We start from the raw sequence: 25929 nt of genomic DNA, 5'->3' as shown, positions 1-25929 counted from the left end.
TCCATCACCTCACCAGAGCTCAGAAAACATTATTCTCCTTCCTTTAGGAAGTTACAGCAGGTTTATGCTTCATTCTATGCTCTGTAGGAACTTATCAGTGTGGGATAGGAAACAGGGCTATAAACCAATCCATCTTCACTGGAGAGCAAGCCCTGCACCTCACTACTGACTTCTCTCTTCCTACTCCCAGTTGGTCTCCAGATGCCCTGGGCTCTCCTCCACCTCCATGACCTGGGCTTGGAAAACCCTCCTCATTTAGTCTGCCTGAACCTCTGGAATCCTTTGGGCCAAGCTCTCCTGGGAAGTTGTCACCCCCATCCCACCAAGATGTATTAGAGCACTTCTTGCGGACTTCCTCTTCATTCATTCATTATCTCTTAACTGTCCACTTAGGTGCTGGTAATCACGTGATGATGGGTCTACTTGAAGTTTTTGTGGGAAGACACCCCGACCTGTATGTCCAGCTTCTTGCACAGGAACTGGCACACATTTGACAGGTAAGTGATGAATTGATAGAGAAATGGCTCAAAAATCCTTATTAAATAGTAATTCCTTCTCCTGTTGTGAAGCCTATGGTTTTTCACAGGTTAAGCTCTTACAGTGGCTTGATTTTATTTCTGGAATGTCTAGTCTTTCCTATTGATGGATTTTTCTGTTTTAAACTTGATTCTATATGACTGGAGAATTGCCCCTTTGCTTTAAAATTTGGTAGCACATATCTGACCCTAATACATGAAAAGAAAGGCTGATATTTTCCCTCATTTATTCTACAGAATAATGTAATCTGTATTGAATCAACTTTGCATGTGGGCCTTTCTCACCAGAAACAATGTATTTCCTCATTTATTTATTCTTTTTTAAGCATTTTTATTTAATTATTGTTCAAGTACAGTTTTCTGTCTTTTACTCCCATCCTAGTATTTCCTCATTTATTTATTCTTTTCTTTATTTCTCCTATTAAGTCTTTACAATTTTCTTTGACTCTCTTCTGCCCTAAGTTGAATTCATACCCTGTATTTAAGGAATTTTATTGCTCTTGTAGAAGGATTTCCATCCATAAAATCACAGATGCTCTCTGTTGAAAAAGGGCCTAGCACTTTACAAGAGCAGTGATTCTCAAATGCTAGAATCATCTGGAGGATTCATAAAAACACAGATTGCCAGGCCCCACCTCTCAGAGTTTCTGATTCAATAGATCTGGTGTGATGCTGGAAGATATACTTTCTAATAGGTTCCCAGGTGATGTTAAAGCTGCTGGTCCTGGGACCACACTTGGATTTCCAAGCCTAACTAAATATAGGCATCACCTGGGTGAGAGAGGGGACCTCCCTCCCCATGAAATTTCACTTACGTAGGTTTGGGAGTTTATGTTCCCTACCTCTTTAAAGTTCCCCTGGGTGATTATGATACCCTGCAGGGCCAGGGCACTGCTCCAATGCAGGCTAATCTGGAAGGGTCTCTCTCCCAACTGTCTTTCTTACACGCAAGATATAGTATGTAAAAGTGTCAGCTCATCATTGAAGCCAACTGAAATATTTTTGAGCCTGGTCCTATCATTCTGTGCCTTCTTCCAAGTTTGAGCCTGGTCCTATCATTCTGTGCCTTCTAGAGGTACTACCTCACACTCATTAGGATGATTGCTAGCCAAAAGAAAAAAAATCAGAAAATAACAAGTGTGGGCAAAAAATGTAGAGAAATTAGAACTCTGTGCACTATTGGTAGGATGTAAAATGGGAAAACAGGTTGGAGGTTCCTCAAAAAGTAAAAAATGCAACTATCATATGACCCAGCAATTCTATCTCTGGGTATATACCCCAAAGAATTGAAAACAGGATCTTGAGGAGATATTTGCCCACCCATGTTCATAGCAGCTCTGTTCACAACAGTCAAGAAGTGAAAGCAACCCAAATATCCATCAGTCTTTGGGGTAGGGCTTACTCTGGAGAAGGGCAGCAGTGATGGTTGAAATCTATCATTCTTTTGCAAGCCTGAGACACAAATTATGACTTATCTGAAATTATTAAAGTTACAACACTTTTAGTTGATTGATAATAGCAAGTCACATTGGAAAAATAGCACTTTTTTTAATACCAGTAATCATCACATGCTCATAAGAATAGACAGGTGTTATCCTCTCTCTTTTACAGATATGGAATCTGAGGCGCAGTTATTAAGTGACTAAGTCATTCAATTAACTTCAGAGCTGGAAAGAGACTTTATCAGCATACAAGAGAATCCAAGAATCCAAGAAATTATTTTTATAATTTATTGTCAGGCAGAAATTTTTTGTTCTGTTTTGCTTTTCCCCTTGAGGAAGTGAAATGTTTTCTCCTTTCTGATTTTAAAGTAAACTAACTTACTCTGTCTTACTTTCTGCCCTCAAATGTGCTACTCAGTCACTGCAACTCTATTTGTCTTCATAATCAGCATGCTTGCTTTTCTCTCTTCTACTTAGTACTGATTTTCTATTTCTATTGTCTCAACCTTTATGTCTACATTACCTTTTGTTGGAACCTGCCTCAAGTCCTTTTCTAAAAGGAGCAGGCTGTGAATAAATAAGTGAGTGAAGGGCTAGTTAGCCTGGACACCCTATGATTTGTCTTCAATATTTGTGATAATTTCCCCCAAGTTTTAAGATAACATATAGCATTTTGGGAGGCAGAGAAACTCTGAATTCAGGCAAGGAGACTACAGGACCCTTAAGGAACACTAAAGGAGCAGGGAGAGGGACTTCAAGTATTTGATGCTTTATACACTTTCTCTGCCTTAATCTTTACTGTGAGGCAGGGGTTTAGTTTCCCCATTTTACAGACACAAAAAGTGAGGCTCAGAGAAGTTCAGTAACTCACTCAAGGTCGCAAAGTCAGCCTTGATGTGGAGCCTGGAAGAGAACCCAGGATAAAGTCCAGAGCCAAAGCCTTTTCAGACTGAACTTTCTGGTCTCCAAATCAAAATCATCTGAAAGGTTTCCCACACCTCTACAAGATGCCAGTTTGTGTTCTAAATATTTGATGCAGGGAAGGGAATAGAGACTGAATATATAAAAAATAAGTTCCTTCCTTACCTCCCCAACTTTTCCAACCACCCACCCCCATCCTGCCCCTGGAAAAGCTGCAACGCAGTGGTCAGGGAAGATAGTTTGATGAACTTCCTTTGTGTAATATTGGCATGATTCTGCCATTTGGAGCCTCCTGATGGTTTCATGTAAATTGACCTAGACAGGAAGTGAGGGAATCGGGTGTGGAAGGCCTCCCACCAGCTCAGCAGCCCTACCTTTCTCACAGTAGGGCTCCCCATCTTCCATGTGGAAGAGGCTGTTCCCAAAGGGCTTCTTGCAGGCTGCACAGATGAAGCAAGTGGTGTGCCACGTCTGTTTCAGGGCATGCATCACTTCCTGAGGAAAAGAGTCTTGGTTCAGGAGAGAAAGGTTCAGGGGCAGGGGAGCTGGGCTTGCCTTCCTCACCAGACCCTGGCCAATGCCAGAGCATCCCATCTGAGAGCAGGGCAGGAGAGCCCAGGTAACAGGCCTTGGATGCTCCAAGGAAAGGCTCTCAAAGGAGGGGTTCCTACTCATTCAGCACTTGCTGGGTGCCAGGTTCTGAGTGTGTTTATGTAACTGTGATGCTTAACACTCCCATCAAACCTGGAAGGAAGGCACTGCTTGTTACTGCCATTGTACCAAAGGGGTATCCAGGATCAAGGCTACACGCAGGTGCATGATAAGGTCAGGCTATGAAGCCATCACTTGCTTTGCAGAAGCTCTAACACAACGTCAAGCTGTGTAGCCCAGGCATGTAATCATCTCTCACTTCAAGATCATTTGCTCCCTAGTTCATGGTGGCAAACCAACTTCCTTCCAAAATAGAAATGGAGTGGCCCTCTCTGTTAACAGCAGCTTCTCAGCTTTCTTGGGGGATGGGAAAAGACAAGGGTCAGAGAAGAAGGATGCTGCCTGCCCACTTACCCCCATGATTTTGGTGTTGCACTTGGCACAGGTTGGGGCAAAGAACTGCTCATAACACCGCTCACAGTAAACGTTGCTCTGCTCCTCCACAAAGCACACGTCTGCCAGGGAGGACTTGCAGTAGGCACAGTTGAACTCTTCTGGGTGCCAGGAGCGCCCCATAGCTACCAGAAAGGGGCCCCTGGGAAGCAGAGAACAGCACCTACTAAGGCAGCCTCAAAAGCTTGAGATCCCCAAGAATGCCCATAATTTGACCCAGTAACCCTGACTTTTGTGATTGTTCTAATGACAGAATGTAAAATTCAGATAAAGCTCCTTGCAGAAAGATGTTCCCTGCCATATTAGTTACAATAGAGAACTGGGAAGCAACTCAAACATGAAACATATTATGGAATATCTATTCAACTGGCTACTGATGATTACAACAGGAAGAGCAATGATCACAGGGCTGACAGCTAACATTTACTAAGTGCTTATTCTGTATGAGGTGCTGAGGCACTGATCAGGAAGAAATCTGTATTTATTCATTTAATTCTCACAACAATCCTGTGAAGTAATTATAATTATGATACCCATTTTCAGATAAGGAAACTGAGGCACAGAGAAGTTCAGTAATTTGTTCAAGGTCATAGGACTAGTACGATAGACCCAGAACACAGACCTGGGGAGTCCAGCTCCACCTTAGTAATCAGAAGAGTGTGACTATTGTGAAATGTTTTATATTTTAATTTTCCTTTCCAAATTTTCTAATTCCTCTCTGAGATGTGTTACTTTATTTTTAAATAAAAGTATGTTTTTCATATAGATATGTAAGCTTACCACCCTTATAAACACAAATACTGTAAAATACTATATTCAAACAAGCACCACCCATCATCCTGGCTTCTAAGCTTGAAATGACTAATTTTCATTATAGTGGCAGATGCCCACCAAAGTCCTGTCTGTGGAAAGACCCAGAAGCAACCCTAAAGGAAAGCTGGGTCAAAACCAGCATTGTCAGCCAGCTTGCAACACTCCCAATAAACCTACTAACAATAAGACCTGCCATTCCCAGAACCAGGCCTTAGCCTAAGGGGAAGTTCCTGGCACAAGACAGCACACTGGGAGCTTTACCCATTTACCTCATGGAATCCTCCCAACTCCCCAGGGAAGTGTGTGTCACACAGGGATAAAGCTCAGAGAGGGTCAGACCAGATGTTGACCCAAAGGGGCCTGAGGCTGCCCTGCACGCAGTCTCCTCCCTATACCTGCCCTCCCACTCCCCAGCCCCACCGTAGGGCTCAGACAGTGGGTAAGCAACCCGTACCCCTACCCTTCCATCACCCCAACATAGGGCCACAGCTGGACCATACCGTATGACATTGTTGCAGTGGCCACAAAGTGGAGTCCGGCTGCTGGCTGGGAAGCGCTCTGCCCTCTGGAAGGTGCCCCTAGCAAGGGGGGACACTGGGGAACCTTCGGTGTAGGCAGGGGTCCCTCCAGGCAGAGTCTGCTTACTGAGGGAGGTGGCACTCTTGCCAGGGGCAAACTTCTGAGAAAAGCTGTCATCTGTCATCCAAGGGGGGCGGCTGGCAGATTCAGTAGGGCCCCCGCTATAGGCCACAGATGAGGCAGGGTTATAGCTTGGGGCAGGTGATGGGGTATAGGCTGGTGCTGGAGAAGGGGAGTAGGTGGGGGCAGGGGAGGGGGAGTAGGTGGGAACAGGGGAGGGGGTATAGGCAGGAGCAGGGGAGGGGGTGTAGGGAGTTGGACTATAATTGGCCCCGGGAGGTGGGCTGTAGGTAGATGCAGGCACTGCAAACCAAAAAGATCCAAAGAAAATGTGTCAGGAATTCACTCCCCCCAAGTTCCCACAACCCCACCCCCAGCCAGAGAAAGGCAACTTTAACATTAGAGTAGGATAGTTCCAGTTTTTGCCCTAAGAGACACAAAGTTGAGCTTCTTGATGCCCTGGATTTGAATTTGCAACTGGAGCCAAGGGAGATAAGAGCCCCCAGAAGCTCAGAGCCCGGATGAGGTTGAGAAAGGGGTAGAGCTATAAATATCTGCAGCTGCAGGGGACTTGCCAGGCCTGGGCTGCTAGGGGCCTGCAGAAAGCAGTGGGTGGAGGTAGGGTGCTGGGCAAGGCTCCTGTCTAGGTCCAGAAGAGGATGGGAGTGGGTCAGCTTGGCCTTGACTAGAAGATACTTCAAGTACACACTGACCTGTGATTTGACATCTGAAATGCCTCAGCTGCATGCATTTGCTGAACTTGGACCTAGTCCAGTCTTTGGGACAAAGTAGATGACAGGGCAGAGGGACTTCAGGTTTGGGTTTCAGGATTAGCTACTAATATTTTCCTGAAAAATACCTTAGTTTGATTTGTATTGGAGGAAATTCCATCTTGATTTGATAAGGGTGATGGTCTTAAAGGAGTCACTCAGAGGGTGCCTGGGACAGAGATGCTAAGGTGACACAGCTTAGGTTTAGCTGCCTTTGGGGCACCTGTGCTCTCCCACATCACTTTGGTAGAAAGTGAGAGTGGGTCCAAGTGACCATAGAGGCTACCAAGAAAGTCGGAGTATAAGTGCAGTGCACTGCCCCAGTTCTGGGACCTCCTCCTCCAGGTCACTGAGAGCTAAAAACCTTTTTGGGAAGACAGCACAAAGGAGCATTGCAACCACTCACCCAAAGCCCTCTCTCTGAAGCCTGGACCCTCAAAAACCCAGGTATCTTAGTGCTCTGTTGCCCTCAGTGTGGAACCAGCTTCATCCTGCATACACTGTCCAGCCAGCCAGCCTCCTCTTCCAGTGAGGAAGGTTCCAGATATCACCTCAATTCAGTTTGCTCTTATGGAAAGAGGCTTCATTCTCCCACCCTGGGGAGCATGTCAGGGCAGCTTCCTCCCTATTCCTGAGCCTGCTGAGGGGTACTGAGGCAGCCCCCACCAGGATCCAGCTTACAAAGTAAGGCCTTTCACAGGGATAAAGGCCCTGGCCTGGCCTGGCCTCTGGTCTCTCCCACCTGTTTCCCCTGGACCACCTTGACTTGCTTGTGGTCCACAGTTCCAATTCTGTACCTTCTACTCCCAGATGACTGGCTCTTCAGAGCTGAGTATCATGGAAACTTCTGCATGGGGGGTGGGGAAGGACCAGTCCTGTGTTATAGAAAGCTGAGGGGGTAAAATCCTCCACAACCCTGCCCTGGAGCCACCTGGGAGCAATGCTGGCTTCATCCTCAAAGAATCTTGTTTCCACTTACTGAAGAAGTAGACACAGCACAGAACACATCAACTTTGTTAGTCCTGTTTGCAGTTGAGGTCACTGAGGCTCAGATAGAGCCAGTACATGGTAAAGTGAGTCTCTAAAATCATCCTATCACCCCAAGCTACCTCTGTAAAGAACACAAATCCAATTTCCATAAAATCTTGGTGTACCATGTGATTGTGGAGTAACTGTCAACATGGAAGAGGTCCCATCCTCTGGCATGTAGCACAGCCTTCAGGAGCACAGCTCTATTATATCCTGGCTGTGCCCTTGGACAACTTCCTTAACATTTCTGGGGCTGAATTTCCTTGTCTAAAAATGGCAATAATAATTCTTAGTACCTTACAGTGTTACGAGGATTAAGTAGCTGGTGCAGTTTGTGTGTTACTAAATATTACTGAGGATGGTGAAGATTAGTGACTGGTGGATCTCATTTGGATGAACCGTTAGCTTATCTCATAGCCTGGTGGTCACCTGAGGGAGCCCAGCCCAGCCATTCTGTGAGATGTGGAGGACTGGAGTGGGAGACATGACACCCTGAAGTTAGATAACCTGAGACTAAGTCTACTCACCAGTTGTGGAACACATGACACTCCCTGACTGCCTCTCAGGCAATAGTGGGCACCTACTAGAGTGACATACTGCATGCATTTTGTAAATTTGTAAAGTCCAGAGTCAAGGTGTTGTCACTCTCCATAACAACCCTGCATAGCTCCCAAGTGCCCAGAGCAGAGAGTCTCAAAGTGCTGGGGGGAAAGCGGGTGGGGAGAATGCCTCAGGGACTGGATGTGGAGAAAGATGTTCCAGCAGAACTTCAGAGCAGACTCACTCCTCTGTTATATATATAATGGGGTTCTATGCAAAATTTTGTTTCCTTTTTTGTAATGTGGGGGGATCTCTGCTATAAGAGATTAAAACAGAAGCTCTAATCCTGTGCTGTTCCAGATGGCTGTTGAGAGTTAGAAATGTGGCTTGTCTGAACTGAGAAGTGCTATCGGAGTAAAATAAGCACCAGATTTTAAAGAGTTAGTATAAGAAAAGAACATAAAATATATCAATAATAATTTTTTATATTGGCTATGTATTAAAATGATATTGTGAATATACCGAATGAAATAAAATAGAGAGGACTTCTCATCATGATGGCAGCCTAGGTAAACATAACTCACCTCCTCACACAACCACATCAGAATTACAACTAAACTATAGAACAACCATCACTCAGAACCATCAGAAATCAAGTGAAATAGAAGTCTGACAACTACAGAATTAAAGAAACCACATCCATCCACACTGGTAGGAGGGGCAGGGATGTGGAACAGGCTAGCCCCACATGCATGTGTGGTGGATAAATTTTCAGGAGGGATATCTCGGGAATGAGGAGTCCCAGCCCCACATCAGGCCCTCCAGCTTAGGGTTCTAGTGCCAGGAAGATAAGTCCCCATAACTTCTGGTTGCAAAAATCAGTAGGGATTGAGTCAGTGGAAGAAACTTCTGGAGTCTCAAGCAGTTCTTTTTAAAGAACCCCCATTTACTCTGACACACTCCCTCTGAGTGCCAACACCAGGATACCGGTGACATACAGGGAGGAAATAAAGTGTCTGGCATCAAGGCAAGAGCTGGGGGACAGCTTTCTCCCAGGCAGAAAAGCAGGCAGAGGCCATTGTCCATTTTCTGAACCCTCCCCCCATAAAGTTATAGAGCCAGAAAATGGGTGGCAGGTGGGTGCCATATCTGAGACTCCATCAGCCTAGCTAACACTGTTTGCCCTGTCCTGGAGATACCCTGAGGCTCAGTCCCACTCAACTTATGGGCCTACCCAAGCTGTGCACAGTGACTTTTCTATAAGAATGGCTGCTCTTGGCTCATGCTTCACAACTTCCTAAACCTTCTCAAACACGCAACAACCAGACTCAGTGAGCCCCACCCCCCATACCTCTTCCTAAGTGGCCCCAGGCCTCACAGTAGCAGCAATCAGCATAGATACACAGTTTGGCTTCCTCTGGGAAGCTCCAAGCCCAGAACAAGTAGCAGCCATCTCAGTGTGTTATATAGCTCATGCAGGGTGGCCCCAGGCAGAACACAGGTGTGGCTGACCTTGGTCTGCACCACCAGGAAAACCCCAGAGCCTGAACACCCAGTGGACAGCTACAGACCAGGTCAGAGCACTACCACCCTGCCCCTGCACAGCTGATCCTCCACAAAGGGCAGAGGTTGGTGGTCAGTGGTCATAGACAGTCCTTGCAACTGACTGGCATAGATAAATCCCTCCCATTGGCCTGCTAAGAAAAATCAAGGCTTAACTACAAGAGAAGGGTGCACTCAGCCCACACAAAGGGCACACCTTGAGTACCCAGTTTGGGGGAGGCTGTGCCACTGGACCCTACAGGACACCTCCCACATTAGACCACGCTACCAAGGGAGTCATAGCAGTTCTACCTAGTACATAGAAACAAAATAGGGAGGCTGCCAAAATAAGGAGACAAAGAAACATGGCCCAAATGAAACAACATATCAAAAGTTCAGGAATACAACTTAAAAAATGGAGATAAGCAATTTGTCAGATTCAGAGTTTGAAACAATAATTATAAGGATGCTCAAGGAACTCAGGGAGGACCTCAATGGCATAAAAAGATCCAGTAAGAAATGAAGGATACACTAATTGAAATAAAGATCAATTTACAGGCAAACAACTGTAGAGTGAATGAAGCCGAGAATCAAATCAATGATTTGGAACACAAGGAAGCAAAAAACAACAAAGCAGAATAAGAATTAAAAAAAGAATTAAAAAAATGAGGATAGTGTAAGCAGCCTATGGAGCAACTTCAAGCATTCCAACATTCACATCATCGGGTGTCAGAAAGAAAAGAGAAGGAGCAAGAAATTGGAAATCTGCCTAAAAAAATAATGAAAGGAGACTTCCCTAGTTTGATGAAGGGAAGAAACATGCAAGTCCAGAAAGCAGAGAGTTCCAAACAAAATGGATGCAAACAGGTCCACTCCAAGACACATCAAAATTAAAATGCCAAAGATTAAAGAGAGAATCTTAAAAGCAGCAAGAGAAAAGAAGTTAGTTACCCACAGCAGGGTTCCCCTAAGATTGTCAGCTGATTTCTCAAAAGAAATTTTGCAGGCTGGAAGGGATAGGCAAGAAATATTCCAAATCATGTAATGTAGGGAACTACAGCCATGATTGCTCTAGCCAGTGGAGATATCATTTAGATTTGAAGGCCATATAAAGAGCTTCCCAGACAAGAAACAACTAAAGGAGTTCATCATCACCAAGTCATTATTATATGAAATGTTAAAGGGACTTATTTAAGAAAAAGAAGATCAAAACTATGAACAAAGAAATTGCAATAAATACATATTTATTAGCAATTGAAACTAAAAAACAAGCTAAGCAAACAGGAAGAACAGAGATAAAATCAGGGATGCTGCAGAGCGTTTTGATGGTTGACAGATGGGAAGAGCATGTGGGGAAATGGGTGAAGAGGTGAGGGGATTAAGAAGTACAAATAGGGACTTATGGAATAGCCATGGGGTTGTAAAGCACAATATAGGAAGTGTGTGATCCATGGACGTGAACAATGGTGTGGGAATTGCCTGAGGGAGTGCTGGGTGCTGGGGAGAGGGGGAGCAAAGGGGTTGGGACAACTATAATAGCATAATCAATAAAATATAATTAAATAAATATAAAATTATTTTCATCTGCTTCTCTTTACTTTTCTTTAAAATGAGGCCACTAGAAAATAAATTTTTATTTGACAATAGCTACCAAGTACTGACTGCCTCCCCATGCCAGGCCCTTTATATGCATTATTTCATATAACACTCACTATAATCCAATGAGGCAGATAACATTTTCAAGTCCATTTTACAGATGAGGAACAAAGGCTGGGAGAACTTCAGTGACTTCCCTCAAAGTCACTGACCTAGTCAACTACCTGGCTAAAGTGAAGCTCAGGCAGTGGAACTAAAACCCGATTCCCACCACCCCTAACCACCCCCACTCCCGTCCCCCTTTAACCACTCCCGAGGCAGCAAAACAAGCCCTTTCCAAATCTTCCCTCCTTCTCATCTCCCAGACTCCTTAATCCAACCCGGTTTTCTAAACCCTCACAACAGTCAAAGGCAGGCCAAAATCTGGCCCTGACTTTGGCAGCTTCCTTGAGCAGGGCTCACATATTTAGAGCCGGGGAACTTCCCTTCCCCAGGCACTGCCTGGAAGCTCTCCTCCCCCATCATGTCCCCTCCTTCCTGGAGGGAGAAGGCTCAGGGAGCAGCTGCTTCCCGGCCCCTTTCCCTCTGCGCCTGGCTGCCTCGCAGGCCGCACCACCCCAACATGCCAGGAAAGACCTGATATCCCATCACTGAGCCTCCGGCTGTTGCTATTTCTGCGTGACGGAATTCAGCCCTTGCAAATTAAAAGGTGATATTTCATCTCTAATTGGCAAGTTCAAAAGGCTCCTATCGCACTCGCAGGTTCAGGAATGTGTAATTAAACAAGGTGATTTCTGACTCATTGCAGGTCAGGCCCCGTTTCCCAGGAGCGCCTAGCCTCCGCCGGGCCCACAGGTTGACCTGGCCCGCGCCACTGCCCAGACCCCTCCCGGGCCCCAGGTGCTCTGGGGAGCGGCCGCCCCTGCCGGGCGCCAGCAATAAGATCTGGGCTGTGAACACCACCCTCCTCCTGGAGGAGTCCCCACGGGGAGCTTCCTCGGGGCAGGGTTGGGACGCTCCTCCCGGGGGTCAGCAGAGGAGGGGCAGAGGAGGGGAGGAGGATCAGGCCCACATTCCCTGCTTCTCACAGAGCCGCCTGCCAGCCACCCCTGGGTGACACCCGGCAGCAGGGTCTCCACGAGAAGGGGTGGAGGCAGGCCGCCTCCTTCCCTCCCGGCAGGAATGAGTTAACGTCTGCCGGCTTGGGAACGCAGTGGAGGCCCCGGGCTCCTGCACGTCTCACCCGCTTGGGCCAGAGCCTATAAGGAGGGAAGAAGAGGCACCGCGCGGGCCAGGCAGTACTGGGCCCTGGAGCCCTGTCGCCCCCTGGCGGGCCAGCGGAGGAGACTCCGTGCCACGGTGGGCCCGGAAGCCCGGGTCTGCTCTTGAAGGTGCTCAGAAAGACCCGCCTGGGACCCGAGCCCTACCGGGCCGGGCCGGGACACGCGTGCGTTCTACACAGATGCCATCCTGGGCCTTACCTCCACCCACCGCCGCTCCTTCAAACTCCTTTTCCTACTCCCTCCGGTGTTCCCCCTCTCCGTGCTAGCCGCTTCAGAACATTGTGCCCCCGCCTCTAAAGGCACAGAGAACCGCACCTCTTGCGTACTCAGCTCTGCGCTTGGTCGTTCTTTTCATTCCCAGAACACGAGATGTGTACAGTATCACACCCATTTTCCAAATGAACAAAGCCCACCAGAGGATAAAGTATTTTGCCCTAGATAGTAGAGCAGGCCCTGGCAGGGGAATCTGATGATAAGGCCCTTTCTACAGCCCACACTCAAGGCTGTCGTCTCAGTGAGTTCTGTGAACAAAGGTCTGGTGGGGCTCCTGTGCCTGTGCCCCATACAAGTCAAGCTCCGGAAGCAAGGTCCTTCTTGACTCAGCTCCTGTCTTGTCTTCCCTGATATCCAGCCACAGTGGGATCTTCCGTGCTCTCTAACAAGACATGCTCCTGAGTTCAGACTTTGCTCTTCCTTTATTCACCCCATGGCTGCTTGGCCAACTCTCCCTCTCCTTCCTGACACGGAGAATCCTGCCTGCCTGAGAATTAGCTATCTCATTCTTTCCCAAACAAGACATTAACTTCCTCACTTCATGAGTTTTACCATATGTAAAAATGATATGTGTATAATAATTTAGGGAGGAAAGAACAGTTTATATTACTACTACAAGTTGAACATTGTTAATGTTTTCCATAAAGTCAAGATGACCATAAAAATAAATATGTTGAAAGTATAATGCTTTAAATGAAAAGCATGTACCCACTTAATTTCCTACCTGACCCATGCATGGAATAGGCATGAGGATATCACTCTAAGAACCCTTATGATCCATTATCCCTGTGTGTTCGGCCACCAGAGCACACAGCTCACTGTCTCCTCTCTCCCCACTCTCCACTCCCTGTTGCAAGTGGGAGGACATTTGTGATTCTTACCAGCATTCATTCATTCATTTGTTCCTATTCACTCCCTATGCTGAGTAGCTATAGCTTTGCCCTCCTGGAATTCAGAGTCAGAGTCCAGTGGGACTCAGGGGATAAATGGTGGTGATATCAGCAGTCAGGGCCTGGATGTCAGGAGCCCTCCTGTGGGCACATCCAATAGACTTGGGCACATGGAACCTTCCCGCAGTCTACGAAAATACCTAGGTTCATTAATGAACCTTAGGTTCGTTAAACAGGAATAAGTAGGATAAGGGAGGCAGTGCAAGACAGCCTGACAATTGCCCTGGGGTTCTGGGGAGGAAGCCCAACTTTGGCTAGGAAAAAGGGGGTCATGGACTGAGCCCTCTTCCCTGCAAGGGGGTCCTAGGCAGTGAAGGGAATGGGAACCAGAGTGATGGAACAGAGCGCCAGTGAGCTCAGCCACTGTCAGACTCTGTGCTGGCCATTCTGCTGCCTTACCTATTCTTTCCATGGCTCCAGTTACCTTGCTTCAGCTGAGGAAACCAAAGACCAGCCAGGCTGAGCAGCTTGCCCAGGGTCACGCCATGACACAGTAAGGCTGCCCAAAGCCCATGTCATTTTTTTGTATAGCTACCTGTCTGCTGGTTTGAACCAGACTCAGAATCCTGGAGGAACAAGCTCCTCTCTCTATATCCTCTTCCCTCCGCTTGAGCCTGAAAATCCCCAGGCAGGAACAGCCTCTTCCTAAAAGCTGGGAGGCTCCATTCCTGCCTGGCACTGCTCATCTGTCTCCCAGGAGCCCAAGACAGGCTCTATAGGATTCTGGCCCACAACTGGGGGAAGGAGGTCTGAATCACATTATCAGGGCCTCCCTGACCACCATCCTTTTGGGTATGTGGCCTTGGAATTGACCCTTGGAACCCATGCCCTGTGTGACCATCTCCCCTTCTACTTTCCTCTTACCTGGCTGGTAGACAGAAGGCCGAATGCTGGCAGTGGTGACCACCCGAGGCTTGGGTGCAGGGGCAGCTGGGGCTTCGGTGTATGTTTGTGCAGCAGGTGCTGGAGAGGTGGTACTGTGAGCAGAGGCCTGTGGTCTGGAACCAAGGGGGGAAGAGTTAACAGCCAAGACAGCCCCACCCAGGTCTTGGTGCTAGCAGCCACGGCAGGTTGGCTCTCCAATCTTCAGGAGCCTCTGTGGAGAGGAAGCCTGATGGAGATGATCGGGGACAGCTGCCAGAGGCTGTGAGGAAAGACCATGAGGTCTTAGAGGGGAGGAAGCTGTTCCTTGGGTGTTGAGTCTTGGTGAGTTTGGTTAAAGCAGCAGAGACACATAGAGAGATATAGCCTATTGCTGGTGTCACCACCTTAGAGAGAGGGAGGAAGGCCACCAGCTGGACAGGAGGGTACAGAGAAAAACCTTCACCCTCATGGGAAGAGACTGCAAGGGCCGGTCCAGGGCTGAAGGGAACAGAGGCAGGACAGAGGAGAGAGATGGGGGTAGTCAGAGCTGTCCCACCCCCTCGACCTTGGCCTCCTCCCACTCTCCCTTTCTGTTGTTACTAAGGGAGAAGTAAAGTCTCAGTTTTCTGGGCAAGAGGGCTCCAGGGAGGGCTCATGGGAACCCAGGAGACCGCCTCATCTCCTGACATGCTTCTCTTCCATGTATAGTTCTTGCCCTCTTCCCACTGGATTAGCCACCAAGAGGCTTAGAGCAGCCTTTTCCTACTTGTGACCCCTGGGACTAAAGAGATGGGGAAGGGGGAATGTGTCCCATTTAGTTGCCCTCAGGAAATGCTATATTTGGCCTCTCTTCTTGGAGAGCTGAAGGCTACAAGAGCTTCTGGAGTTAAGCAGCTTGTTTTACTTTGTCTGACCCAGTGTTTTCCAATTTCATTTGTCTGTGAATCCTGCCCCCATTTTTTTTCCATTTAAAACTAATGAACACTTTACAGAACACATCCCTCATCTCTCCCTACATCTTTCAAATCCCAGCAGGGACCATGTGACCACACCCAGGGGAAATGGGTTGCTAGAGAAGTGAGTTCGTGAAAATGTACTGCCCCTCACCAGCCAATGGCTTCCTGCCTTCCTTCTGCCTATTTGGCACAGGCTCAAGGCCTGTGCATCATGCTGGGAAGAGTCATAGGATAAGGCAGAACCTACCTTTCTAGGACTCTGGAAGGCAGTGGCTCTGAGCTAAGAATCCACTGCCAGGCTCCTGATTGGTGCTGCCTCACACAGTGCGGAGGTGGAACGAGCTTCAGACAGCCATAGTCCTAGACCTGGGTGGTGTACAGACTTGCCTTGCCACATTGCCATATTTCTGGTTGAGTGAGGCCACTGTCTCCCCGCCCTGGGCCTGCGTGCTCATCTCTGACCAACCTGTTCAGACCAGTAGGGGGGTCAATGGAAGAGGAAAAGGCAGTCTCCATAGGGTACCCAGCTTCCACTGTGGTGGGAGAAGGCCAAGTCAGTGGGTCTTAATCAGATATTCTCACCAATGGAGGATGCTTTGCCAGCAACCCAGGAGCCATGAGTCCTGTGTCGTGGATTGTTGTTGTGGGAGGAAGCCATGGTTTAAGATATCCAGCAAGAGTCTGAAGCCATGTGCCAGAGGAGGGCTGTTCCTTTGCCTCCCAGTTGCTCCCTCTCTGTCCATCCCACCCCTGTGCAGGAAGGGAAGGTAGGTGGGCCCCGAGTGTGGTCTCCTGATGCCTTCTGCTTCAGCCTGAAGCTAGGAGCGGTTCAGGTCCCTGTGCAACCTCCACCCAGGCTCTTAGCAATACAAACTGAAGGAAGGTCTGCCCTGTTGAGGGAGTGCCAAGGGCCCCGAGAGACAGAGGCTCAGAATGAGCTGCTGAATCCTGTTCTTGAGCAGAGTCCCAGCATCTAGAGCTCCCCAATCCAAATGGGGGAGGCATCTTCCCACTCAGCAACAGGGTCATTTTTTACCCTCCTCTAAGTTTCTTCTTTGTGTCCTTACCTGAAGCAATTCTGGTGTGCAGAGGGGAAGCACTTGTTAAGTGTCCCTGGAAGCTTGGGTAGAACAAACCCTGTAGGCTGGAGTGGGCTCAGCCTGGAGGCTTGAGTTGGGCTGGGGAGAGGCTGGGCACTGTACTACCTGGGTCACTGTATGGCCCCAGGGGAAGGGCTGGAGCCCACAAGCCTGTGGGCTACTCTGCTCATCTTTCTTCCTCCTGAGGCTGCAACAGGGACCTATGTGTCCTGGGGCATGACCTTTCCAGCCAAACCCTGGAAGAGGAGTGTAGGAGACTGAGAAATCTGGCTCTGACCTTAACACCAATTTTACAGCTCCATGCAACCCAGAAAGAGCTGGGTCAGCCTGGCCTGTTACACAGCCTGACTTCCAGAGTGATCTGCCAGCCTGACTCCAGCACCTTCTCACATCTGCCCACACCCCTCTCACCCCCCAACTCCCACCTTTGCTGGGTACCCAGGAAGGCAGGTTGGAAAGCAGTAAATTGCAATGCCTGAGACTATTTTATGTACACTTTTTCTATCCTAACCCTATAAAATAGATGTTGCATTAAACATCTTCACAGGTGAGGAAATTGAGGTTCTGAGAAGTCTAGTCTTTCTGAAGATTATAGACAGTAAGTGGTGGAGCAGAGATTTCAAACCCACTGTTTGCAGTGTGAAGTTAGCATGCTTCTCCATCAAGAGAAGAGAGCCTAAGGGACAAGGGCAAGTTAGTTGCTAAATATCTGACCTGCCTTCTCTGAACAGATCAATGCTCCTTCCTTCATGGAGCCTTCCTCAGCTTCCCCAGCCCATAGCGACAACTTTCATTCTCCCTAATCCCAGTTCCAGGAACACAGACCTTCCACACAGTCTGTTATCTAACTTGTGTGTGTGTGTGTGTGTGTGTGTGATTTTTATCTCTCTCACTAGCGCATAATCTGTCCTCAGCCAGACTGTACACTCCCTTTCACTTGCTGCAGCGAGCCGTGCTAGCCTTGGTTTCCTTGCGGCCTTGGGCTCCTAACCACTTTAGCTAGGCCTTTCTGAGGACCAGGCACAGCTGCTCACAGATGGACCCAGGGTGAGACCTTTCCTGCCTCCCTTCCCCACGGCCAGGGCCAGCACCTGTGGGGCAATTACCTTGGACTTCCTGCACGGCTTGAAGCAAGGGCCATGGCAGAGGCGGTAGTAGCGTGGGCAGTGGCTGCAGCCAAGGGTGGCGAGGCTGTGCTAGGAGAGGCAGCAGTGGGTGGCTGGGCAGAAGCAGGCAGCTGGGCAGAAGCAGGCAGCAGCGGGGTGGTGGCCTGGCTGGTGCACACTGGAGCATGCTCAATAGGGGTGCTGGTGAGGTGGGACCGAGAAAGACAACAAGTCAAGGGGCCCCTTCCGCGTGGCAGTGGTGGCTGCAGCAGAGGCAGGCTGGGTGGAAGGCAGCATTCACACTGCAAACAGAGCATGAGCTTCCAGAAGTCATCCACCCAGCTTCAGGGAAAGAGCCCCAACCCCCAGGACCCCAAGAGGGAAGGCCTCAAACCACAAGGAGGATCACAGTGACAAAATTATTCTCAAGCCTGGTAAGAACCGCCCCCTATTTGTACTCCCTATTTTTCTGAGTATGTATCACAAAAAACACAGTGTGATGGAAAAGTAGATTGAATTATCACCCCTCATCCTGTTTTCCTTTTTTTTCTTCATCCTTCTCCATTTAATGAGAGGCACACTTTGCCTTTGAGAAGAGACGATACAATGAGAAAAGCAAAAGTCAGATATTTGAGGGTCAAGGGCTTAGGTTCTAGAGTGGTGAGAGCCTGGGCTTTTGGGCTGTGAGAGTCTCAAGGTAGTAACTACATTTGGAAAATGGATGGAAGCTGCCATGCCAGGCAGATGAAGGTTATCTAGACCGTAAAGGGGACAACATGGCTTGGGGGATTTGAGAATAGAGGCAGCTGTGCCCCCTTTCTGGGTAAACCCTAGAGAGATGGCAGAACCCCAGGGTCTTCTATGCCCATGGTGCAGGGGCAGACAGATCTAAGTCAGCCCAAAGGTCCCCGGGCTATATCATGTGCACTAGCAGCCACAGACGATTCCCCATATACCCAAGAGTGTCGTGGGCATGGCCCTCAGTGCCTGCACATCTGAAAGACCCTGTGATTGGGAACAAGAGAAGGGACTGCTGTGCCAGTGTAGACCAGTGTGACCGGACAGAATAGGGATATCCCCGCAGATGCTGGCACAGGTACACCAGGATCAAGGGCCAGGTGCCAGGTGCCCCACCCTGTCTGCCTCGCTATTCTGTAAGCATCTCTTCCCCCAAGGCCACTCCAAAGCAAGAGAGGAGCATCAGAGCCTGGATTGGTGGGATTAGATTTCTGCCACCTGTGAACAGGGCAGAGCATACAAATTAAATTGTAGGAGAGCAAAGAAATGCACATTATCTTATCTGGGTCATCGGATTAAGATTTGTACTTGTTACAAGAGCAACAGGATGCGGCAACTGCTGCTAGTGGGGGTGGCTGTGCCCATGGGTGCAATTCATTTATTAACCTGGTACTGTGTGCTGGGCATATGTCTGTCGTTCCTCACAACCCCCTGTGACGTGGATGTCAGCAACTCTGTTTAATTGATGAGGGAATGGAGGTGGAGAGTTCAATTGCTCAAGCTCCTAGGACACAGGGGTAGTGACAGCAGGATCTGACTAAGAGACGTTTGGATTTGAAGCCTTACCTAGTACCCCAAGTGTAGCCTCATGGAGGAAGAAAGAAACTTCTGCCCAGAGTAAGTAAGGCAAGGAGAATCTTCTCCCACAAAAGGCACTATACTTACTGGAAAGAATTAGAATAATAGTCTTCCCTCTGTGAGTGCTTACCCTGTGCCGGGCTTTGTGCAAACAGCCAGGTAAGCATTACTCCATTTGATCCTTTCAACCTTGCTGGGAGATGGATATAAAGATTCTCATTTTTACAGGCAAGGAACCTGACTTCCAGAAAGACTGAGTCTGCTAAAACCTCAACCAACTGCCAAAAACCTCACTGCAACACTTGTTGAATTGCCTGGGTGAATTGCCTGGGTATCTTGTTCAAATGTAGCTTCTACTTCAGTAGGTCTGGGCAAGGCTAAGAGTCTGTGTTTGTAACAAGCTCCTGGGTAATGCTGATGCTGCTGGTCCATGTATCACACCTGGAGTAGGAGAGTGCTTCAGAGACCTTGCTGCAAAGGAATGCCAGAGGGCTGTGAGCTGTTTACCAAAGCACCATCAAATCGATCTCCTCCATCCAATGGTGTGTGGCAGAGAAAGTCACGAAATAACGTGAGTGGGTTGAGAAAGAAGAGAGCTGGAGAAGTGGCAAGGCCACACGATGACTGACCCATGGGAGGGAGCACTATTCTTCTCTGTGACTGTGTGAGAAGTACCCATGATGGACAAGGGCAGTAGCCGTATCCTTACCAGCCCTTTCCTAGCTTAGTAGTTCAGAGAAGAGGCCTCAGAAAGCCCAGTTCTCAGGCCTCTGGCGGTGCCCAGCCCTGGCCTTTCCATGAAGCCACTCACCCATCCTCTGTGAAAGACCAAGGCTTCTGGAAGCTATTTCTGTGAAGCAGCTGCATCAGAGAAGTAGCTGCAGTTCCTGAAGCCATATTTCTGAACTGGCTGCTAGACCCTCCTCACAGCATGGACAAGTACAGCCTGGGAAAGCCCAGGGTGACATAGGACACCCAGCCTCCTTTATCTGTTTCTCCCTGACTGCGTTATATGCTTCCAGTGGGCTTCTGGAAACTGAGGACACCACCCAGGACAGGAGCGATGAAAATGTCTGGGCTAGGGACAGTATTCCGTTGGACAAATAGAAAGTTGACTTTTCCTGTTCCCTTTTCTCCAATTTCCTGTCAGACCAACTTACCTTGTGTTCTCCCTAGACATAGCTCCAAATAGACCCCGATTCTGGGAGTGAGGTGGGCCCTAGGAAAATTCGTGATCTTCCACAGGGCTAGGACAAAAGGCATGCACATCTGCCTGCTGCTTGGGGTTCTTGCTGAGTGGTATCCTATCTAGGACCACTGTCTACAGACACCAAGCAACGGGGGCCTAAGAAAGCTAAGGGAAGCAAAGTAGAATATCCTGAAGGGTCTCATCCAGGTTAATTGTTGCCCAAAGTTTCATGACCTCCTAAACCCCCCAAGTGGGTGTCTCAGTGAGCAAGCATGGCCCTGGCTTCAGTACTAAAGACAGTACCCAGGAAATCACTCCAGCCTAATTTAGGGTGCTATAGCTACCTCCAACCTCAGTCACAGTTCACTTTAAATGTCTAACAAAAACCAAAGCAAACCAACTATATTCAACTGCTCATGGCTCCATGGGGAGGGTGTGGCCAGAGGAGAAATACAGCCTGGCTACAGTCCCCTTTTCATCTCATCTTGTCTCTCAACCCAGTTGGCATTAAGGTGGAGCATGCCAACCCTGTGTTATGTTGTGGTGGCCTTTGGATGATGCCTTTACCTATGACGATGATGTTATGTATGGAAGGAATGGGATGGTACGGTGGTGGTGCTGGGTCTTGGAGTTTGTGGTTATTGGGCTCAGGTTGGAAGTATTGATGATGGAGGTGTTGTGATTGATGGTACTGGGGGAGGGTTTGATTATTGGGGTGATGATGCTATTTGTATGAGTTAAGAGAATGTAACATGAAGATCTCTATCGATCGGATGATGACAGAACACCAGTCAGGTGGTTTGTCTTTAAAGTATTTATGCTGCCACCCACCTTGTTGGCATTGCATCTTGCAGCCTGATCGCTGACTATTGCTCAGAGCAGCCCTGACCAGGTTGCTCTGCAGCCAGGCTGCTGCACTGCACAACTCCAGGGGCCCTGTTGACATTGTAGTCTATGCGAATGACACACCTTGGGCAGAGTGGACAGCAATCCTCACAGGCTGCTGTGTGAATGGTGCCCTGAAATCTTCACTATTCCACATTGCCTGCAGAATACAGTCAAAGTCCCATAGCCTGGCATTCTCATTTTGGACCACTATTAATCAAAACATCCTCTGTATTTCCTCTATTCCAGCCAAAATTATTTACTCAGGTTTCGCCCCTGGGACACCCTTCTTCTCATCAGCACCTCTGCTTCCTCTGCTTAGAGTACTGTCTAGCCTTCCCTAATCACTCATACCCTGATCCTAACTGTTCTTGAGGATCAGACACACAAACCCCTTCTTCCAGGAAGCCTTCTCTGACCCTCCAGTCAGAAGGGCACTCCCTGTCTCTGGACCTCACATGAGCAACTTTGCATCATGGTCAGTCGCAGCCACATCAGCTCCATGGGCATGGAATGCTGAATGAGGACATCTTTCCTGTTTACTCTGGAGGGCTGCATGCAGAGGCCTGGGGTCACTGGGAGGCACCAGGCAGGCTGGAAAGCAAATGAGAGCCTTCCAGAGCTTCAAGAGGGCTTTGGCAGCCAGCCGGGGAATTGGGGACAGGAAACTGCAAGGCCACCAGTTCTGACGGATTGACTCAGGTCCTCTGTTAGCCTCAGGACACCCACTGCCCGGGACCTCTCTCTGCCTGGCAGGCCCCAGCCCCACAATCCATCATTGGGCCTTCAAATTTCCTTGATGAAAGCTTGGCTAAATATGGGTATGCTCCAGAATGCCTAGATGGAGACAGGAACACGTACCGCCATCTCCTCTGTTGGTCCATCAGCAAGCTTGCTGTGTCTGGCCTTAGCCTAACCCTGGAGTCAGACTGCTAGAGACAAGAAGAAATGGAGGCCAAAATGGAACAGGCTGCCAGGGGGCTTTGGAGAGTATCTCAGGGTGGTGAACTGGATAGAGCAGTCTCCCTGACCAGCTTTTCCAGATGGGATTGCCAAGATCCCTAGAGAAAGAAAGGAAATGTGTGCCCAGGCAGCAGGAGTGGAAGCAAGGCTTTGGCCCAGTCCGTCACAGGAGTGTCAGGGGGGTCCTGAAGGATGGGCCTCAGCATCTGCCTTTATTTGCTAAGTGCAGTTGATCTCATGTTCTCAGCCAGTGGTTTCTGCAATCAGTGGCCAGGCTGATGGATAGACAGGAGTGTGGGGAGACCATGAGCCTGCCCAGCCTGGACCTTCCTAAATGCTCAGGACTAGGAAGTAGCCACGGGTGGGTGGAGGCCAGAAGCAAGACCCAGCTGGAGGTCTCCCCAACCTTCCAGCCACCTGAGCAAGACTCCACCAGGCGTATCTTCCACCTCTTCTCCCCTGAGCCACAGCCCTGGCCCATTGAGGAGCCCCGGCAGTTCCCATGATCTACTCCTTAACACAGGCTTGCCTTCCTGAGCCCCTTCTCCAACGGCCTGGAGCAGGGCTGAGCAAGAGCAGTGCCTTCCTGGGAGGGGAAGCTTGAGGCCTGCTTTCTGATGGGGAGGGATGGATAGCTCAACCTGCTGTTTGCAGCTGGGTGTGGGAGCAGAGGCAGGGGGCATCTGGGTACCCACTGATACACACTGCCCCATGGGAGGCTAAGGCTTCCCACCTGGCACAGCAGAGATCCCCACCGGCCATTTGCCAGCCTGAGCTTGCAGCCTAGATAAGGCCCCCAAAGTGGGAAATCAGTGGAGGGCAGAGCTATACTGGGTCCCTGCCCCTCCTCTGAGGTGTCTGTCCTCTCCCCATCTCAGGCATGCTCCTCTTGGATGGTATGCACACAGGCACAGCATGACTGAGGCTGGTTTGATTCATTTCAAATCCTCTTTATTTCAGAACAAGCATGCATATATGTACAGGAGAGAGAACTAGGGAGCTAGCACACACAGCACAGAGGAGAGAGCTCGCACCCCAATCTCCACCTGACTCATCTACCCTTAGGTCTTCCATCTCCTCCACAGACAGCCCTGCTCTGGGCTGCCAGGCTCCAGAGGGCAGCAAGGGAGTGAGTGAGGATGGGAAGTTGGCCTCTTCCCAGGACCCTGATCTATGGGGAGACTCTTCCCAGGATGGCAATGGGCAGGGCTGCCTCTCCCAGGAGCTGAGGTTGGTAGAAAATTGACCAGCAGCACATTCTGTTCCCCTTGGTTCTGGGGTGTTATGCCAGCAAACCCCATCACATTCTCTCTGAACTACAGTTAAGGCCCTGGGCAGGGGAGCAAAGACTTGGGGAGCTTGGGGGTTGCTGAGGGTTGCACTGAAGGGTAGGGGTGGATGGGTACAGTGCTGCATGGGATGGGCGGAGAGCAGAACTTCAACACTTGACTGTTAATGGTGCCCCACACAAGTCTACACTCTCAAGCATCTCCATGGGGCTCACATGCCAGATATGTGAGGGGGAAGAAGGGAGCAGGTTGTGGGGGGCTGCAGATAGTCTTTTAGCTTTTAACGTTAAGGATTTGGGCTGAAAGGCCATGGTGCCAGTTGCGCAATTTGGCAAAACGTGGGCCGTTACGTTCCGTTTCAAACCTTTCCCTGTGGCACAGAGAGAGAGAAAGAGAGACAGAAAGAGAGAGACAGAAAGAAACAGAGAGCAGAGAGAAAGAGAGAGAGAGAGAGAGAGAGAGAGAGGAAGGAAGGAAGAAAGAAAGAAAGAAAGAAAGAAAGAAAGAAAGAAAGAAAGAAAGAAAGAAAGAAAGAAAGAAAGAAAGGGGTTAGGGGACATGTCCACCATTCCCCTGTCTAATAGCTGGGGCAGGGGAATGGGAGGGGGAATTTGGCATGGAGAGGCTTTGCCCTCCATTGGGTACTTTCCAGATGGTCAGGCCTGGTTTGGGGCAACACCAGAGTCCCAAGGACCAGGATGGAGGGACTAAAGTCCCTGACTTGAGTGACTGGGCAACCCTGGGGAAGGGCCTGCCTAGAGGGCCTGAGGAGAGGCTTGGCAAAGGGTAGCCTCTGGGTTCTCCCTGGCCTGTGTGCTTAGGTCTGGGCAGGGCTGCTTTGGCTGTGGGCTCCTGGGGATGAACCACATAGGTAGGTGGGCTTCACGTAGTCTCTGTCCCCTAGCTGGGCATAAAGAAGGAGAAACACCTGTCCCTGTGATGAAGCTTGGTGAGCATACCTGTCACCTTGCTGTGCTACCCCAGTGTCTTCCAACCTATTTCTGTCCTCAGAGAGAAGCCTTCCAACACAGCCAACTGCCCCTGACATTCTAGGCCTGAGCACGGCCTGGCACACACGTACACACACATACTCACAAGGCCACTGGCACACATAGAGATGGCCAGGACTTCCTGCCACTTCCCCCCAGAAGGTCTCTGGGGCTCAACACACAGCCTGCTCTGCTGAGGGCACAAGACAAAGCAGGTGAGGAGCAGCCAAAAACAAAGAAATGGGGGAGAGAGTGTGCCTGGAGGAGGCCAGTGACACAGACACCAGGCTCCTGGACACTCCCTACCCCAGGCTAAAGGGACCTCTAATATCCTTCAGATCAGAAGTATCCATCGGTGGCCCAGGGGCCACATCAAGCCACAAATACCAAGTATTTAACCTGGACAGTGCTTAAAACTCATTTGAAAAATTAATTGTTACATCTAGTCCATTGAATACTACTCAGCAATAAAAACACACAAATGAACCAACGGTATGCTCAAGAATTTGGGTGCATCTCCAGTGAATTCAGTGGACTGAAAAATCCAGTCCCATAGCATCAGAGGCTTGATGATCCTATTTACACAATATTCCTGAAACCACAAAATCACAGAAATGGAGAAGGTAACAGTGATTGCTGTGAGTCAGGGAGAGGGTCTGCAGTAGGGAGGCGGGTGTGGCTATAAAAGGCCCACGTGGAATGCTCAGGGGGTGGAAATACTCTGCCTTTGACTACATCAGTGTCAACACCCTAATTTTGCTATTGTACTATAGTTTTGCAAGACATTACCATTGGGGATAAAGGGTAGTCTGTGTATTATTTCTTATAACTACATGCATCCCAATCTGCAATGATCTCAAAATGGTTTAATAAATGAATTGCCAGCATGTAAAAATTAAAAATATCAGCTTTAAGTTTTTAAAAACCAGCAGATGGAGCAGAGCTGGTCTTACATTTCTCTACAGTAACAGTCCCGTGTCCCCACATTTACAATATATCTGCATGGTCCCACATCTGCATTACCTGGTGGACACCCCACCTATCTTCAGTCCTGCATATCGGGTCTCTTTAAGATTCTGTTTGACAAATGAGGCCCACTGCTAACATATTTTAAAACTACTAGTTGTGTCCAAACTTTCCTATTACCAAGAGGAAAGTCAAGGCCCAGATACATCATGAATGGGGTAAAGCCACCTGGAAACTGAACATCAGAGCCATGATCTAAGTGCCAGCAGCTCTGAAGTCAGGGAGAAGGGTCAGAGATAGCCTGAGCAGAGGCCCTGGGGCAGGGCCACGCAGCCATGCTGACTGCACTGAAAACCACCCCAGAGAGACTTCCCAGGACATAGACACAGCCACAGCCACAGCCACTTTGTTCAGCCAGGTCTGCAGCTTTTGTCATCAGTGCTCAGTGACAGGGTGGGGACAGTTCTGGAGCATCTTGAGTCTAGTGAGCCTCCTCTGCTTGGAGTTGTCTGAAAATTTACAGCCAGCCTGAGAGAAGAGTGAGGAGAAGGAAAAGGAGAGAGGGAAAGAGAAGAAGAAAGGGAGAGA

At 49.0% G+C, this 25929-nt stretch overlaps 1 protein-coding gene across 5 annotated transcripts in view; it reads right to left on the bottom strand.

Annotated features, from left to right (window-relative positions):
- LDB3 (LIM domain binding 3) overlaps positions 1-25929 on the bottom strand; it is a 62524-nt gene that overhangs the window by 10068 nt on the left and 26527 nt on the right. For 2 of the 5 annotated variants that reach the window (XM_037049374.1, XM_037049375.1), the window contains 4 exons: positions 14303-14436; positions 5317-5758; positions 3965-4145; positions 3274-3394 (listed from right to left, as the gene is read on the bottom strand). In XM_037049374.1, the coding sequence (XP_036905269.1) occupies positions 3274-3394; positions 3965-4145; positions 5317-5758; positions 14303-14436 (878 nt within the window). Of the gene's footprint in view, positions 1-3273; positions 3395-3964; positions 4146-5316; positions 5759-14302; positions 14437-17464; positions 17666-23037; positions 23757-25929 lie in introns of those variants that run through there. The other 3 variants (XM_037049376.1, XM_037049377.1, XM_037049378.1) reach the window with 2 other exon arrangements.

Source organism: Sturnira hondurensis, unplaced genomic scaffold (assembly GCF_014824575.4).
Source record: "Sturnira hondurensis isolate 20B ecotype Veracruz unplaced genomic scaffold, ASM1482457v3 Scaffold0006496, whole genome shotgun sequence".
Lineage (NCBI taxonomy): Eukaryota > Metazoa > Chordata > Mammalia > Chiroptera > Phyllostomidae > Sturnira > Sturnira hondurensis.
This window is presented reverse-complemented; position numbering and strand designations above follow the sequence as displayed.